The 17,786-nt window shown below is 37.4% G+C and overlaps 1 protein-coding gene across 3 annotated transcripts in view; it reads left to right on the top strand.

The window, feature by feature from the left end:
* BMP5 (bone morphogenetic protein 5) overlaps positions 1 to 17,786 on the top strand; it is a 56,106-nt gene that overhangs the window by 28,876 nt on the left and 9,444 nt on the right. For all 3 annotated transcript variants that reach the window (XM_017814489.1, XM_017814488.1, XM_017814487.1), the window contains 2 exons: positions 587 to 735; positions 11,158 to 11,355. In XM_017814489.1, coding sequence (XP_017669978.1) covers positions 587 to 735; positions 11,158 to 11,355 — 347 coding nt within the window. The remainder of the gene's footprint in view (positions 1 to 586; positions 736 to 11,157; positions 11,356 to 17,786) is intronic.

Below are 17,786 nucleotides of genomic sequence, written 5' to 3'. Positions count from 1 at the left end.
AAAATGCAATAATTACTTTATTAATAGATACATAATCTCTGCTTTGATATAGAGATATTTTCTAAACATCAACACTAATAGGAAATGATCTGAACTGTCGTCTATTCATGTTTTGTCACAGCATACCGCTGCTGTCATATGTTATTAACAACAGATCATTTTAGCAATGCTATGCCTTTGAATTTTTGTTGAAATTGGAACAAGGTTTTGACATATTTTGTCTTTTACACTGAAAGGTTTGCAAAAGTTAATCTTCTTAAGACATTCTAATGGTGAAAGATGAATTCTTTATACACAGCCTCAATTATATATTTTGTGTATTTCTATCAGGAAGCTGGATTTTTCAGATTTTCCATAGCTGTAATTTTTACATGCTGAGACTCATTTCAGAAAGGCCTCTTGGGGAAAATACCTTTATTATACGTAACAATTACTTGTTAGCTACAGCACATGTTGTACTGTGTCATGATGAGGATATGTCAAAGGATTATTCATTTAGACTCCAAGAAGTTATTGCCAGCAAGAAAATTAAGGACAAAAAATAATAATATTTGAATGCCTTAACTCTCCATTTTCTTTAACTTAGGGATGCAGACTTGTTCCTGTTAGACACAAGAAAGGCTCAAGCTTCTGATGTGGGCTGGTTTGTCTTTGACATTACTGTGACCAGCAATCACTGGGTGATTAATCCACTGAACAATCTGGGTTTGCAACTCTGCGCTGAGACAGAGGACGGTAAGATTGAAACTGTAGATTATAAAACCCTATATGCTCTTGTCATATCTTGCTAGGAATCTTTTCTGGATGGGTGTTTTGTGTTTTTTTAACTTGACTGGGTGACAATCCACTGAGAGCTTATAAGCAAAGAACAAAAGTCTTATCCTGCTGTAGTTATGGTATGCAAACTTCCTATTATTCTTAGTTCTGGAGAATATGGCAATTATAAAGCTGACTGAATCAAGTGAAATTAAATGAGGTTTGGGCTGAAAACTCTTACATATAAAATAAAGTTCCATTTTAATGTTCTTCCACTAATCATTACATTCAGGAAACTGAGGCAGATTTGCAGAATTTTTGTTTTAGAAAGTTTCTAAAGAATTTTCTGAGATGAAGAATGGAGAAAGTTACAAAATAACCTCAGGACAGTTCAGAAGGTATCTCATAGCTGCTGATACTGATATTGGAGAAAGGTTAACAATAGGGAAATGTGGGAATTGGTTTTCTGTAATTTGAAAAAAATAATATTATTAATTTTTTTTATCTTGAAATGGGTTAAAAATTTGAAATCTTGAGAATTTTAATTAACTGAAAATTAGAAAAACCGCTATCAAAACTGAAATCAGAGCTGTGGGGATTTTAATACAAATTTACTGCGCTACTGCATTATTCACAGTTATGCTCTTCATTAAAATTGAAAATGCATCTCCATGCAAAATAATATTTTTAGAAGAAATGTTCTTTACTTAGACTTCTTTGGAAACTAATAAAAAGAGACTTATAGACTGTTTTTTCTGTGATGGTTCACTTAATCTATACTACTTTACAAGCAAACTCTCAGATTTAGCTCTTTCTTGTCAAAGAGCTTTTTATGTCAGAGGTCAAAGAATCTATGATGCCAGTTAATCTAAACCTTAGCTGACATAATGTTAATGAGTAGCAGAAGAAACCCTGGTGTAAGGATTAATATTTTTTTCTTCTTTCTTTGTTCTGTCTACATTTTCTCATTGGTTTTGATCTAAATTCTCCCTCGGGCTCGGCTGGGCTGTGAACAAAGCATCTCGTACTTTTTCAGCAAGTGCCCTGGCTGCTGGAGAGTTATGCAAAAACTGTCCTTTAGGCATGATGCTTAAAAACAGAGTTGGCAGGCTTGCACCAGAGCAGACAACCATTTCATCTAATATTACCTATACTGTAGGAGTACAGTAAGTGGAAAAAGGAGGCAGCAATGCATTGTAGACCATGTTGTTGATGCCTTCAATCAGCATTTGTAGGCACCACACCTGAGCTTGGGCTGTATGGGGAGTGGATCTCTTAGGCAGCCTAGTTTTGTGAGGCCATCTTAAAGCCCTTAAAATTTTGAGGAGATGACACTTCCATCAGGCATCCAAATTAGGTGGACTGCCTTCTGGCCAACTTTTCTGCTCCAGAATAAACTCCATCCTTGGCTTTTTTATTTTGAGGAGATTCAAATATAGAAATTGTTGAAAATTAAATATACATGAAAGACATTCATTAAGAAACCCTGGAACCACCAATCAGTTGGTTCTAGCCTCAAAATTATATCCGTTCAGTAAACAGCAGGAAAGTTTGTATGGGTAAAAGGAAACTTTTAGGTTAATGCACTGAAGAAATTGCAAAAGAATAGTTCGCGTAAATATTTTCCCTGTCCTACTCCCAAGATCAGGAAGGTGGTAAATAATTTTCTGTTTTAAATTCCAAAACCATAAGCAGCCTTACCTTTTGCACCTCACTTATTTGACTTTCTCAACACAGCTGCTTGGCTGAGGAGGGAATTCCCCTTTTCTCTTACTTTCTGTTCCCTTTTCAGCTTATTCATGCAAGAAGAGTGCCCTTCTAGGGACTAAAGTTTTCAAAACTATAGGGAAGACCTCTGCTGCACCACTTCAGCTTAGCATAAGGAAAATCATCCTTTCATAGTCTTACAATTTTGCTCTTAAGGCTTTGATTATTTTTATTGGGTTGCTGTTACTTCTGGAAGCTATTAGAAATACCAGCAGTTGAATGACACATTTGTGTACAGATGGAACATGAATTTTTATATATGACTCAGTGTGTAGTGGACTTGGTTTGTAACCCAGAAAACCCCACCCACCTTCCCTCCAACCAGTTTTCTGTGAAAGCTCAGAGACTGGTTCAAATCAACCGAAAAAACTTCCTTTGGCTCAAGTGAACTTCAGGCCCTGCAGGTCTGAAGGATGTTTCTCCATGCCTCCAGCTGTCAGCTGAGTTCACAGGAGGTAGAGGAGTTCTGCCTCCGTAACTGGAGAGATATTTATAAGACCTGATCCATTAACCTTTCTATTGCAACAGACCATTAAACTAAATGGTATTCTGTTAAGTAAGAGGATCCCTGTTTGAGATATTTAGGTGCCACTAGGGGCCTGGATAATCAAGTCTGTAAATACATATTAATTTTTAGATTTATTCATTAAAGCGCCTTTAAAATATGGTGTCAATATTTGCTGAGACTCCAGGGTGCTACTATTTGTTATCATTACCATTAAAAATAATTTCTTATAGTTATCTTTCAGAGACTTTTTAGGCAATTACTTGTGTAGATATATTTCTTTGGATCCCTGAAGATGGTGCGTAAGTAATAATAATGTCTACATAAGGAATAAAAAGAAATTGTAACTATTTAATATAACAGTGCGAAAAAACAACTTTGGAAGAATGTCTGGTTGTTGTAATTAATATTTTTCTCCCTTTGAAAATCCTGAAAAAGTACAAAAAGCCGCATGACATTGGAATGTATTTTCCTTTTTCTTTAAGACAGTATTTGGTATCATACATCCCTTTTTAACATGAAATGTACACTTTTTCTCTTAATGTGACATTTTATTTTGAACAGTAAGAATAAAGGTTTGCATGACACATATGGAAGCTGTCAACATATAATGCACTGTTTCTCTTGGGCTGTGGTAAATTAAGGATCATGGTTTTTTGATTCTGTTTTTTAATGTCTCCTCAACATTCTGCAGCATCCCCTTTCAGCCAATTCCCTCCTCTTGACACCAAAACTCTCTGCGGTGTTTAAAACAATAGGTGATCTTTTTCACACTGATGGATGCATGGGTGTCAGATGAATTGCAGCATAAAATCAGTGCAGATGCAGAAACAATTCAAAAAGCTCCATGCAAAACTTCTCCTGTATATATAATATATGTCTCCTAAGACTTAAAACAGTTCTAGTGAATCAGCACATTTTATTAATATTTAGCATTTTTATAATTGGAAGTTAGCAATGGTCTAAACATCACTTTTGCTGAAGGAGTATAAACAGCTACAAGAGTAGTCCTTTTTCTGTTTATGTCATTGCTGAAGAGAGTCTAGCATTGTTTATAGAAAATGGGAGAAGGAGATAACATGTAACAATGACTGTTGGTGACCCACAGAATAAAAGAGGTTCCAAATACAGAGCTCTCAATACAACGTCCTGGGTAGCCCCACACTCATGTAGTTCTTGCCTTTTATTAGATTGCTGCAACTCTCAGTTATTTTCCATCCACCAGCATGTTGGTGGGGAAGAACATGTTGGCAACTCTGAAAAACCAAAGCTGATTAAGGTGATTTTTATTACCATGTAGGTCCATGGAAGGTTTCTTTGGGCATTCCTGCTGTTTGAGGTGGGAAAGCAGCAGGATTTTTTTCCTCAGAGCAAAGAAAAACTTGAAAGAAATAGCTTCCTTGATACAAGTGGAACCTGGGGAAGGCCATTTCTTCCTCCAGCATGTATTTGGGTACACTCTGATGCGTGTCCCTTGGAATAGGTTTTGGATCCTAACCCTCCATGCTGCTTGAAGGATAGGTGAGGTTCTTCTCCAGAGATGATGGGGGAGAAATTAAAAAACATGCTCTTCTTTTTTTGCCTCTTTTCCTTTCAGTCTGGTTCTTCTAAGGTCCCTTTCTCCTACTAAACCTTCAGAAAGGCAACAGGACCATATCCTCACTGTTGCATAGAATGGCTGGTTTGCTTTCAACCCACAGAAACCTGTGGCAGCGCCCTGGCTTCTTCATGTACTTGGCTGCATATTTTACATTGGTCTTGGCCTCACTGTTACCACCCTAAATGTTACCAGTCTTATCACGCAGCTGCCCTTAGACAACCTCGACACCTAACTTACATGACCATTGTAGCCATCAAGTACTCTGGAAGATGATACTGGGTTGTTACCTTTAAATCTCTTGATGGATCTGGTATTTACAAGGCAAAGTATCAGAAGCAAAATCACCTTCGTTACTGTCCTTATAGTGAGGGTACTTAGGATATATGTATTTATATTTATATATGTATGGACTTTGGCAGGCAATAGCTCTGACTAAATTCTGAGCCATCTGGAAGCCATATAGCCATGTTAGCACAGCACTGAACCCAAGCTAATACATCCTGCCCCTCAGCAGGTTTTATTAGTTTGGGCTCAAGCACTGCCTAAGTACAGCTACATACGTTCTGGTTCAGAGCTGACTTTGGCCAAAATTGCACTAGTAAATTAAACATGCTCAGGAATACTGTCATGTGAAACAAGCCGAAGGGGTGATTCTCTCAGTCTCCAAAACAGGGTGACCCCATGGCATCTGTGGGAAAGGTCTCTGTGGCACTGCCCTGAGATGCTGGGGACTCTCTGGTGGAGCTGGCACAGGATGTAAGTGCATGAGGAGCACACTCTCACCCTGAGCAGAGTGGATGATTCAGCTCCAGCACTGTAATTTGCTCAGATAGGTGTAACCATCATTTCCAGCTGGGTCAGAAATATAGTCAACATTGTGTCGGCTTGTAGCAAGTGAGCAGGCCCTTGGTTACAAGGGCACCCTGACTTTAAGCAGAAGAATCAAGGAGGTGAGTGAAAAGGGCTCCCGCTCTGTCTTCTGCCACCACTGCATGCTTGTGCACACTGGTCCTGGCTGTACAACTGTGCAACTTCCCCTCCACCCTGCTCCCTAGACAGATGAAGGATGCATCTACTTCTCAACACCGTTATTTTAGAGATAATGGCATTTGTGTTTCATTCCATTCAAAAGGCTTTTATCCATTTTATTCTTTGGTGGATGACCAATTAATCTAATCTCTCCTTGTTTTATTGTCTTCCTGAACACATTTTTTAGTGGTGAAGAAAAGCCTTAGGACTCCCACAGGCCACTCACAGTTTAAGTACATTAACTTGAAAGGATAAATCAAGTACTCACTTAGTGATTTTGTGTACAATTACATGTGATTTTTTTGTGTAAGCATATATGGTACTGCCACATTATACAGCATATCAGAGTTCCTTATACGTTCCAAGTGCTTTATTCAAGAGCTTTATGAATACCAAAGTCAACAAAAAAAAGATACTTAAAATTCCTTCAGCTGAACTGAATAAAACCAACTAAATGTAAGATTTGACAAACAAAGGCTGAATCTTTACTGCTGACTAAAGCTGTGAGACCTAGAAAAGGCAGAGCATAGCATCCAAGACCACCCATTTGTCAGAATTCCTTAAAGCCTCCAGGGAGCAGAAGAGTTAATAAAACACATAAAACTTTTTTCAAAAACATATTTTATGTTGATATAGATAAATGTGTCCACCAAAGGAAAAGTTTGCTTAACAGTTTATGTAGAGATACAATAGAGACAGTAACAAATACTTTGGAGTTGGAGTGTTGAGGATGTATTATATATACATATGTCACATATGTGTTGTAGGTTTTTTCTTTTTTTTTTTTAAATAAGCCTTCATTCATGCTTAGGTAGCCAAACTCTACCACAAATCTTTTGTTTCAAGTCCCATTGCTCTCGAGAACACTGTTCAGGCATGAGAAGCCACAAAAGTTTCTATCTAATTTTGAAAACTACTTCATGAACTTTCAGACTCAGAGCCTCAAGGCAGTTTTTTTCTCAAATATTAGATGTTTTTGGACCTTGCATACTCTGGGTCTTTCTCCAAAAGGCCTTTCCCAATCCTCATTTCAGATGTCACTCCCTACAAGGAGGAAACCATAGGTGTGGCATTGGAATTTTAATTTTTTTTCAGCAAGCCGTTCTGAAATGAATTCTCATCATCACTAAATTTTTCATTTCTAACTACAGATATGTGAAATTATTACCAAAATAACTGCTGTGACATAGAAGTAGTGGTTAATCTGTAAAACGGTTTTTTGTGGCTTCTTGAGCACTTTTGAAAGTAAATAAGTGCTGCTTTTTCATAACAAAATGAGTGGTTTGCTGCAGTCTGATGACTCAGGACAAAATAATGGATTTTGGAATTACTCATTGTACTGTGTTGCCAGCGTAAATCCTGCCAAGATGCATAATGGCTGAAAGGTCTTGCAAAATTAGTGTCTGATCAATATTTTACATAAAATATTTAGTGCCTGAGAAGAGACAGTCAAGACACAAATCTTACCACTGTCATTGGCATCCACACTGGCGATCTCAGAAAAAGTCAGCTTTCTAAATGTTGTGAAAAAGAAGGAGATGTTTCCAGGTCAGGACTGCAGGGCAGATTGTTATTGAAAGCTTGAAGAGTTCTCGCATTTCCATTTGGAGCAGCTGAGGGGGAAATGAACTTTTAAGATGGAACTCGATCAGTTCATGAAAAGAATTGTACGATATGACTGCATGGGACAGCATAAAAGCAGACATAGTGACACAGCAAACAGCTCTGCAGTTATCACCTTAAGTGTTGTTCCTATTTTGTAGGTAAAAAAAAAAAGAAAAGTACAAAATCATCAAGATTCTTGAGGTAGGACTTTTTTATAAGTTGAACTTCACAATTATTTTTGCAGCAGTGATTCCTTTATTATAAGGGAACAGAATGTGAAGAGGAGAGAAACAGACAGAATGAGAAGAGAAATAATATTCATTCAGTTCAGAGAGTCAAACCTGCACTTCCATGCAAGCTTTTATGAAACTGCTAAGGGCACTTTACTATCAAACATTATAAAAGCCAAAAATAAGTTTAAATGCCAAGTCACACAAACATATCTTGACAAAGACTCAGAATCATATGAATAAAGACTAAGGAGTTCAGTAAATTTGGAGCATAATGCTTTAAATAAGTCTAAGTCTCTGAATATACCTGTCAATATGTAGAAGAGATAATTAATTGTCATAGCAGGATTGAGAAGTGCATGCCAGAATGTGAAGAATAAAAAGGCTTCAGGCAGTAACAGCATTGAGTAAGTCCATCTGTTATGCTTTTTTTTTTAATCCCTAGGTGTAGGGAAAATTGCAGATGCTAGGTTCAGTGGAGTAGGCACAAGCTGATTTCTAGTTTCTTGTACTTTCTTCTTTTCTTCTAAAATCTGAAGAAAAATCTTTGAAATCCTCAGAATTAAAGACATGGAAGGATAAAAACAAACCCATTTTTCAGAATGCTTGACCATATTCAATTCTTGTTCAGAGATGCTCAAGAGAAGCAGAAACCTACACCTTGCTGTTTTGGTTTTACGAGTTTCATCTGGGGGAAGCTCCAAGTGCAGTTAAGCAGGTTAACCTGAGTCACTCAGCTGATTTTAGAAAATACTGCTCTAATGCCACAGTATGGAACAACTGCATGCCTGAGAGACCTGGATTTTCAATTTCCATTGAAGCCAAGAGTTTTCTAAACACTACAAGAAATGATAGACTAAAATAATTTACAAAAATGAAGCCCATGAGTACTTTTTGCTACAAGGGGCAGTTCAGGTTAGAGTAAGGTTTTTCTTACTGTACTCTGAAATTCACACTACAAAGGTAAGGACTACCAGGGCACACAGATGGAGCTGCTGGTGTGGCAGAAAGCTTGATGCATTCAGAGGCAGGATACTTTGAAATACCTCCTATTCAGGAAGGGGCAAAGCTTTGTGTTCTTATACTGAAGGAAATCTTCCACATCTACACCATTTTAATTTTTTTTAATAAAGGGTAATAGAAGGTCTGTAAACGCAAACTTGCTTTTGCAAAGAACCAACCTAAAATGGAGACAACATATGTGGTTTGAATTTCCAAACCAAACAGTTCAGAGATCCTCCTTGGAAGAAATATAGTGTCTCAAGGGCAGTGTATATTTTGATTGCTTCGTCTTCTGAAAGTTGCAATTAAGCTAAGGTATATGATAAATTTGAGAGAAAAAAGTTTAATGATGAACCCACAGAAGCCAATAAAAGTTTTCCTGTTGACTGCACTAGAAGCAGATCCAGTGTATATACCATTCATGAATTAAACAAATGAGTTCTAAAAACTCATGCTGACTGCTTAGAAGATCAAGCAAATAAAGGAATAAAGTCACAGAAGCTCTTTCTCTGTGTAAAAAGGCTGTGGGTTACAGGATTAATTTTTTATGGTATATCTCTATATCCTGGATAACCAAGTAAGCCTTAACTTGTGGAATCTTAATAGTCATCTCAGTGCTGAAGTCCAAAGGAAACCCAGAGGAAACTTAATAATATTAAAAGTTATTTTAAAGGGAGTTCACATTGGTTTGAAGAATATTTTGCTTCGCACACAATATCCACCATTGTAAATTCAGAGAACCTAGATTTAAATTCAGAAAAGCTTCACACATCTTTACAGTCCTCAATATATAAATCTAATAGTATTTTTAAAATGTTCACCAGTAAGGCATGAATGTTTTACAGATAAAATTAAAATTCTGAGAGTTACTGGAACAAAAAATAAAGAAAAATAGTAAAAATATTCCCTCTAGAAAAGAGGGGAAACCTGGAACTTTGTGGTAAGAGGCTAGCTTGTCCATGTTGCAATGAATAGAGAATAGTCTGTACAGTTTTTCATATCTGACTTGCAATAGAAGATTGGAACATATAGAAATTAATGTTACTGAATTATTTAATAGTAACTCAAACACATGAAAAGATGAATTAAAGAAACACAGGACTAAAAATCCATTTAAAATGAAATCAGAAGCTTCAACAAATATATTTTTCCCTTGCAGTCAAAAAAGTAATTATCAAAATTGTTCAGAATATGTTGCCAATTACTCTGCTCCATAACTGCTAACTTTCTCAGTTCTTCTCTTGCCTTTGCTGGGCTCTCTGTCACTGGAAACATCTTAAACCAATTTAAAGTGCTACACCTGAATAAACATGTTGTAAAAGTGTTTATGTATTGAAGTGGGTCAGTTCAAGGTATGGTATTTGGCTGGAACTTCTAATTTCTCTTTTTACTGCAAAAGGGCTGCCAGAAGGAGGAAGTCTGAGCTGAATTAATACATTTGTTACAGTGGAAGTAGAATGGAAACTACTTTAACCACAAATCAAACTGCCTCTTTCATTTAAGCCAGTGATAGAGTTTTTTTAAGAAATATAGACTCTGGCATGCAGCCACTGTAAGTTTGTGTTTGAAAAGGAAACCTATATGCTTATTTCTATAAGGTTTACTCCTATGCTAGTTTGCAAGTTCTTTTTCAGGATGATTGAGTTAACAGCATTATATGTTTGTCAGGCAGATGCTCCTCCGTCGCCCGCATAGCAAACTTTTCCAGTCGGTTTAGAGGAATCCTCAGGCGCCCTGATGCCGCACAGAGCACTCGGTGCCTGTGCCCACACCTCCCCATTTAAAGGACCTCTGTGTCCCCCACCCAGCACAGCTGCACAACTTCACATGACACTGTCTCATTTTCTGACGGTTGAAGGGCTCTGCATAATACACGTACGCACAAAAGTGTTTATGCTGCCAAAATAAATTCTGTTAAGAGCAAGGGTTTATTTGCTAAAATGTCACTGATGCAGTTTCATTGACTTGTTTTGCTTTCCTTTCTTTCGGTGAGGTTTAGACCACATAATATAGTGAGATTACCACACAGTCCTGACTGAACAAATATTTTAAAGAAATATGCAAATCCCCTGGGAACAGAACCAGAGTCAATAATGTACATATTTCAAACTCTCTTCTCTAGAAAGACTGAATGGCTTCCTACCTTTGCTGGTGAATGAACATCAGTTTGAGTAACACTGTACAATACTTATTTTTAAAGCAGAAGCATATTTATTATCTACACTTCTATTTGCTACTGATTTGCTTTGGGGATATAAGGTTCTACATGTCACACTGAAATGATGCAAAGATTAGAAGACCACATTACATGGTCCTTTCTGTAGCAAATAGACCTTAATGGGGCTCATTTATTTTTGAGTTCTATAGATGTGTGCATGAGACTGAATTAAAATATCTGTGTAATGAGTAAGATATATAGGATACAGAGACTGCAATTTTATGCAATAACAAACTATCTGTAAAGCTCTTGAAACTTCTGCAAATGGTTGAAGTTTTTTGTCTTTTAAGTTCTGTTCAACAAAATGCTGTTAGGATTCTTAATCATGTAAATTCAGGATTATGGAGAATTCCTTGGTATGTTTCAGTCAGCAGTTTAACTCCCACTGTGGCTTCAGGCGGGGCAGAAGTTCACCTTTCAACTTGCAATTTCCATTACTTTATAGGTCGAAGTATCAATGTTAAATCTGCTGGCCTGATTGGAAGACATGGGCCTCAGTCAAAGCAACCATTCATGGTTGCATTCTTCAAGGCAAGTGAAGTGCTTCTCCGTTCTGTCCGAGCAGCCAACAACAAAAGGAAAAATCAGAACCGCAACAAATCCAGTAGTCAACAGGAGTCTTCTAGGATGCCAAGTGTTGGGGGTAAGATGAAGCTATGCTTTGCTAGTCTGTTTATAGGAGTTGTGGGCACTTGATCAAATGCAATGGAGTCACAGCAGCTCAACAAGATACTGCTCACCGGCTGAACTGCCAGAAACTGTGCTCCCAGTCCTCTTTTGTTATGTTGGCCCTGAGCATGATCTACCTTCTGTAAGTCAGTTACATGTACCATGGGGTCCATGAGGGTTAAATGACCAAGTAGTTTAAGAAAGGCTCTATCTGAGCTTGAAACAAGTCCTACACATTTGGCAATTGGATGATTTCTTTGCTATTCATAACAAAAAATAGATAGTAAAGGAAGGTTTGCACCCCAACTACTTGTCAAGGAAGCCTAGCAAGGGACAATGTTTAGAATTTTTGTTAAACTGTCTCTCAGCTGAAGACAAGAAGTAACACAAAAATCTGAATACTGAAAATGAGGAAGCTTAACCAATCTGAGAAAATGTATACTGTTTATGATTTTAGACCAGCTGACATGTACTGATGTAAACACACAGTATATCCCTGAATTGAGTCAATTTGGTCCCTTACCTACCTGAGAGGTACTGACAATAATGCATATGAAAATGTCTTAGTCCCATTAGAGCCTGAATTAAGTTTTGCTTCAGTTCTTTCCCGAAATACTCCTTCCAGCTGGAGTCATAAAGCCGCGTTCTAAATATTCTCGCTTTTGAACAAACACTTATACTTTTTTGAAACAGGATGTGAAAATGTATCTTTCTAGAAGCATGGCAGATCTAGTAACAGCATATCAAAACCTCAATATAGATGCTATTCCTAAACCCCATGGATGTCTACATGTAAGCAAATCATTATTTAGTAGAAGGAATTTAGCCTGGGAGTGGAATTCACTTATTTGAGGAGAAGCGTTACGAGCAATATGCATTGCTTATATCCATCTCAGAACCTTGACAGAGGCAGGTTAGAGACTCCTCTAATGTAATACAAAAGCCTTTCCCTGATCTTTTGCAGAAGGATGAATTTTGCCACAACAACCAGAAATTGCTATTGAGTTGCTAAAGAAGTCAAAGAAATTATTTAAATAATTTTTCATATTTCCTGGAAAATGTCTACTAATTTGGAGAATCACATTATTTTGGGTGACAGGTAAATCATCTAAGTACCTGGTACAAACATGATACCTAAATATAAATATCACACTTTCAGATTGAATCCTATGTTTCTAGTGCATGAGGAAATGAGAATTGAACAGATTTCTTAAACCTTCTTGATTATGGCAGGAAATCAGAACACAAGCTACTTGATGGTTTAACCTGGGAAAAACTCAGCCTTAACACATGCTGGCAAGCTGCATTGACATGAGAATTACCTCAGGAAGAGCTGTCTGAAAGTCTCAAAATATGTCAGCCTTGTCCATGCATCCAGTTGTGCTCCAGAGCTGCTGTAAAACAAAAAAATCAACATCTTTAGGAAAATGTGCATAATGAAACAAATTTTCTCCTAACATCTTCAAGGTCTACATAAGCGTAGAGGTACATCACTATATACATTGATCCATGACAAATCTCTTTCAAAAGAGATTGCAGTTCAAGAATACCATACTGTTAAAACAAAATCAGGTTAAGAAGCAATTGCATGTAAAGTTGCATCAAAATCAGGGACACTGACCTCTGACTGAGATGGAGGCAGCAAGATATGGACAGGCTGGAGTAGATGGCAAAGCTGAAGGTAGGTAAGTCACTACAGTCTCAAATGGCAACATTCTCTGCAGCAAAACTTTTTGGAGGTGTAGGTCCTGCACCATGGCAAATCAGCTTCCATGCTCCTGCCTTGCAGTTTGCCTCAACAATCCTCATATCGCAAATCAACAAACTTCTTTTATTTGAGTGCTGCTAATGATCATTGATGGGACTTTTCACACTACAAGTGATTCACAACACTTTTCCTTTTAATAGCTATTGCAACAGTACTCATTAAATACTGTGGATAAGCCTGCTGAAGGCTACAAAGGCAATGTACAGATTCTATCCAGATGCTCCAGTGTGCAAAAAAGACATAGAGAAGAGAACATGTTCTTATTACTCCAATCATTGAGTCTTTGCAGGCTCCATGTGGAGAGCCTGCTATCAGGGAAAAGCTATGCCCTTTACCTCCTCTTCACAAGCCCCAGAAAGTGGGGGATATGCTGCATCCCTCCAAGTTCTCTACAGCTTCCAGTAATGAGCAGCACTTCAAAAGTATGTTTTCATCCCTTCATATTTAAATGCAAAAGTTTTTGGGAAAAAGACCAAAGAATTCTGGCCATCATCTTTATGGAAGATTCAATAGACTACATTCAATTCTTATTCTCTCCCTGATGCAAGACACTTGACACAAAAGACACAACGATGGGCAAAGGTCACTGTGTGATGGAGGTAATTTTTTTCCAAACTTGTTCCATAATCATGTACCTACAGCATGTAAGACAGATGTTGACAGTGAAAAATGCTCACTTATAAAGCCATAGGTTACGTAGTCAGGCCCAGATAGGTGTGTTATCATTTGTATGTCACAGGCTTTGGTTATACCTCTCTCTATGCATCAATCTCAACTTCACTATGAAGTCATGTCTTCATTTTCTTCTTGCTTTTTTTCTTCTTAATTTTCTGTTTCTTGAGGGTTTCCCCCTTTTTTCTCCTCTTTTTTTTTCCTCTTTTGCCCTTGCCTTCTGTCATCTTCCTTTTGCCTCCTGCCTTTTGTATTTTGCCTTTTTCTTTTTTAAGTTCTTGGACCTCAGCATTAGCTTTACTGTATTCTGAGCACATCAAAAAAAAAAAGCTCCACTGGGCAACTCAGCTCTTCACTTCCAATGGACCAGACAATTTTTGAATTATTCATGAAGATGCAGAGTCATAAAATCAGCATCCTTGTGTTGCTAAGAACTTCAAGAGAAGATTACCTCAATGCAGTATAAAGACAGACAGAATTAATCTTAGCATTCAGACTCCAACTGCCTGCTGTGCACAGAGGATTGAACTGATTATTATTTGCCCAGTTTTATTTTTGTCAAACTGTAGAAAAAAAAAATTATTAAAAACCCAAACCAAAACTAGACAACTCATTCCCAAAGGACATGACATAGCTGCTCCTTAAAACCAAAGTTGGCTTAATTTTAATTTTTTTAACCTTTTGTAAAAAGAGTTACAGTGTAATTGGACACTAGAGAATATCCAGATTTAAATATTGAATATTGACTTACACCAGGAAAATGCAAAACAAAGCTACATAATTTTTGTTCATAATGCAGTGAGATAAAACCAGAAAACAATATTTAAGTCTACATTTCCTGTATTTTATTGATTTATGCCACACTAATTAATTAAAAATGTAGTACTTTGGAATAATATATATAGGCATGTTTACATGCCTCTGTTTTCCCTGCAAAAAAGTCCTCTTGAAACTTCTTATATATATATTTTCTTGCCCTCCTTCCACAGCTCTTCCTACTATGCAGAGGCTTGGATTCCAACTGCAGTCTCTGAATAGCTGAAGAACAATATTTTCTAGGTCACAATAGCCTACAGTTCTGATTCTTCACAGAATAAGCATATGGGCCTTGAAGCTACAGTATGTGAAATTGAATCCTTGGCATTAGATCCTATTATAAATGTCACATTTGATACCTACATGAAATGCTACATTACACACAAAATTTGTCTTATATGAAAGATAGAAATCAAGGAAGTGTCACTTTCTTCATAGGTGACTTCGTTAGGTGGCTTGCAGTCTGTATACACAGACCATTTTATCAGGTGTTCTGGTGTGACTACTCATCCACTGCTAGTTAACCTATATTTAAATGATCCAGAGTATCAAGACAATGGTGACATCTGTGGAGTGACTTACATATTTATTATTCAGACTTTCTCCTGTAAGTGTAGGGACTTATGCTACATCCTGGCACTAAAATGTCTGTACATGTTCTCAAATAAAAAAATGTCGTAACAGAGAAAGCTGGCAAAAGCAAAATCTTCAGCTTTCATTTGTTTGCCTGCTTGGGTGCTATCTAAAACCAGACTGTGAGTTTTCTGACTTTCTCACATGCATATCTTTTCCACATTTTTTAGTCACAGTTTTTTTTGCAAAGTGACTTGTATTCTATATGTATGAATTTTAAATTCCCACTAATAATTGAGAGGGAAAAGCTCAATATTTACTTCCTATGAGCACTGATATTAGTTAAAATGAGTGTATAGATCCTCATAAAGAATTATCAGTGAAACACAGTTCTGTTTTTCTAAAGCTAAAGTTCCTTTACTTTTGATTACCTTCATGTTACTTCTAGTGTGTTTACAGAACATGCTGGATTACTACAGGTAACTCAGAACAAAGTATGATTTAGGGGTTTTTGTTATATTAAAGACATACAGATTTTTGAAAACTTGTGATTTCTTAGGGCATCCTGCGTTCCTTCTAATTGCTACTCCAGAAAGACACAGGACTCCCATGGGACGTGGGTGTATATTTTGACTCAGCACGACCTGGGACAACTGAGATTATCTGAGATGGCAGCTATCTGCAGAGATCCTTTAATGACTGTCATTGAAGGGCTAGGAAAACACCATAGGAAAGAATGAAGTGTTCATCTTTAAAAAAGAATGAGGATTTGAGGTATTATAGATTAGGAAGCCTAACTTAATATCCCTGATGGTTATTTAGTACTACAAATGGACATATCTTGATTTGTGGACAGCTTTTGACACAATTTTGGGAGTCGTATTGGGGCCTATGTGTATTCAACAGAAAGTAGGTACACAGGCTGTTTAAAAAACAAAGAAAAAGCCTATTCAAAGAGCATGTTATCAATAAGAGAAAAATTTGTGTGGGTATTTTGAGTAACATCTGGTTGAATCTCTCATGAATCTTTTACCTTTTACTGGTAATTTGGATGATTCAGCACTCCTCCCAGATCTCGTATCCTCTGTTAACTTGCAGAGAACACACTCTATTCTATTTTCCAAGTTACTAACAAAGATGTTAGTCAGTACTGGCATCAGTACTGACCCCTAGTAACCAGCTGCCAAGCAGACTTTGTACCACTGATTCCAGCCCTTTGAGCCCAGCAGCCTAGACAAGTTTCCATCCAGTATAGTCTTACCTATCCCAAGTTATTGATTGGATTGACCAATTTGACTCTAGGATATTGTGGGAGACCATATCCAAAACCTTCCTAAAAACACAGGAAACAATACCCAGTGCTCTTCAAAAGCCCACAAAACTTGTCAGCCCATCACAGAAAACAGTGAGATTGGTAAGGCAGAGTTTGAACTAGTAAATTCATGCTGACTGTTCCCAAACACCTTCTTGTTCTTCATGTGCCTGGACACAGTTTCCACAAGAATTTTTTCCACAAACTTCCCAGAAACTGAGGTTAAGCTGATTGGCCTTCTTGAAGATGGGTGTGACATTTTCCATTTTGAATAATTGGAAAAATCCTCCAGTGTATGAACACTCAAAAATGGCAGGAAGTGACTTTGAAATGAGGTTGGTCAGCTCATTCCCCACCCTGAAATTCATCCTTTCTGTTTACACGGACTCATGTATCTTGATTGTTTAACTAATTCCTAACTCTGTTTCTTTTACTATGGATAGAACTTCAGCCACTAGGGTCAGGGACTCAGAAGCCCTAAGGGCAAATCTTGCGAGTAAAAAAAGAGACGAAGTCATTGAGTACCTTAACCTTTTTGAGTCCTTATCACTAGGTCCTTCACTCTACTAAACACAAATCTGTATTTTTCTTATGTTTTCTTTTTGCTATGAATATGCCTATAGAGGTACTTCTTGATGACCTCACGAGTTTCAACTCAAGCTAAGCTTTAGCTTTCCTAATATCTGTCCCTCCATGCCCAGGCAATGTGTTTATATTTTTTCTGTGTAGTTCATCCCAATTTCACATTACTTTTGCTTCATTTGAATTTGAGTTCAGTCAAGAGTTTTCTAGTCAGCCACAGTGTCTTCGTGCCATACTTGCCTGACTTGCAATGGGTTGCAATGCTCTTGTTGTTGTCATCCCTCGGAATCTTGACTGTACTGTACTATGTTTGCTGCAGCCCCATCACGCTGCTGGTGTCATCAACATCCTCACCCCCAAAATCTGCTTTTTATTCATTGATTTGTACAACTACAACAGACTATTAAGGTGACTAGGCAGGAATATATAAAAAAAGATTCTGAAGCTCACCATTTGACAGTGTGGTTTTGCTGCAAAATTCCTAGTCTGGGTTACACTACTAGAAAACAATCTGGAAATAATATGAAATAACTACTTAATTTGGCACTGTGTTCAGTTGTGGTCATCACATCTTCGGAAAGACATAGAGAAGCTGAAGAGAACCCAGAGAAGCAATGAAAGAAGAGATCAGGACAGTTGAGGAGAAGGAGCTGTCAAATTTGCAGAAAAGTTCCTTTAGGCT

Source organism: Lepidothrix coronata, unplaced genomic scaffold (assembly GCF_001604755.1).
Source record: "Lepidothrix coronata isolate B3197 unplaced genomic scaffold, Lepidothrix_coronata-1.0 Scaffold45, whole genome shotgun sequence".
NCBI classification, from domain to species: domain Eukaryota; kingdom Metazoa; phylum Chordata; class Aves; order Passeriformes; family Pipridae; genus Lepidothrix; species Lepidothrix coronata.
This window is presented reverse-complemented; position numbering and strand designations above follow the sequence as displayed.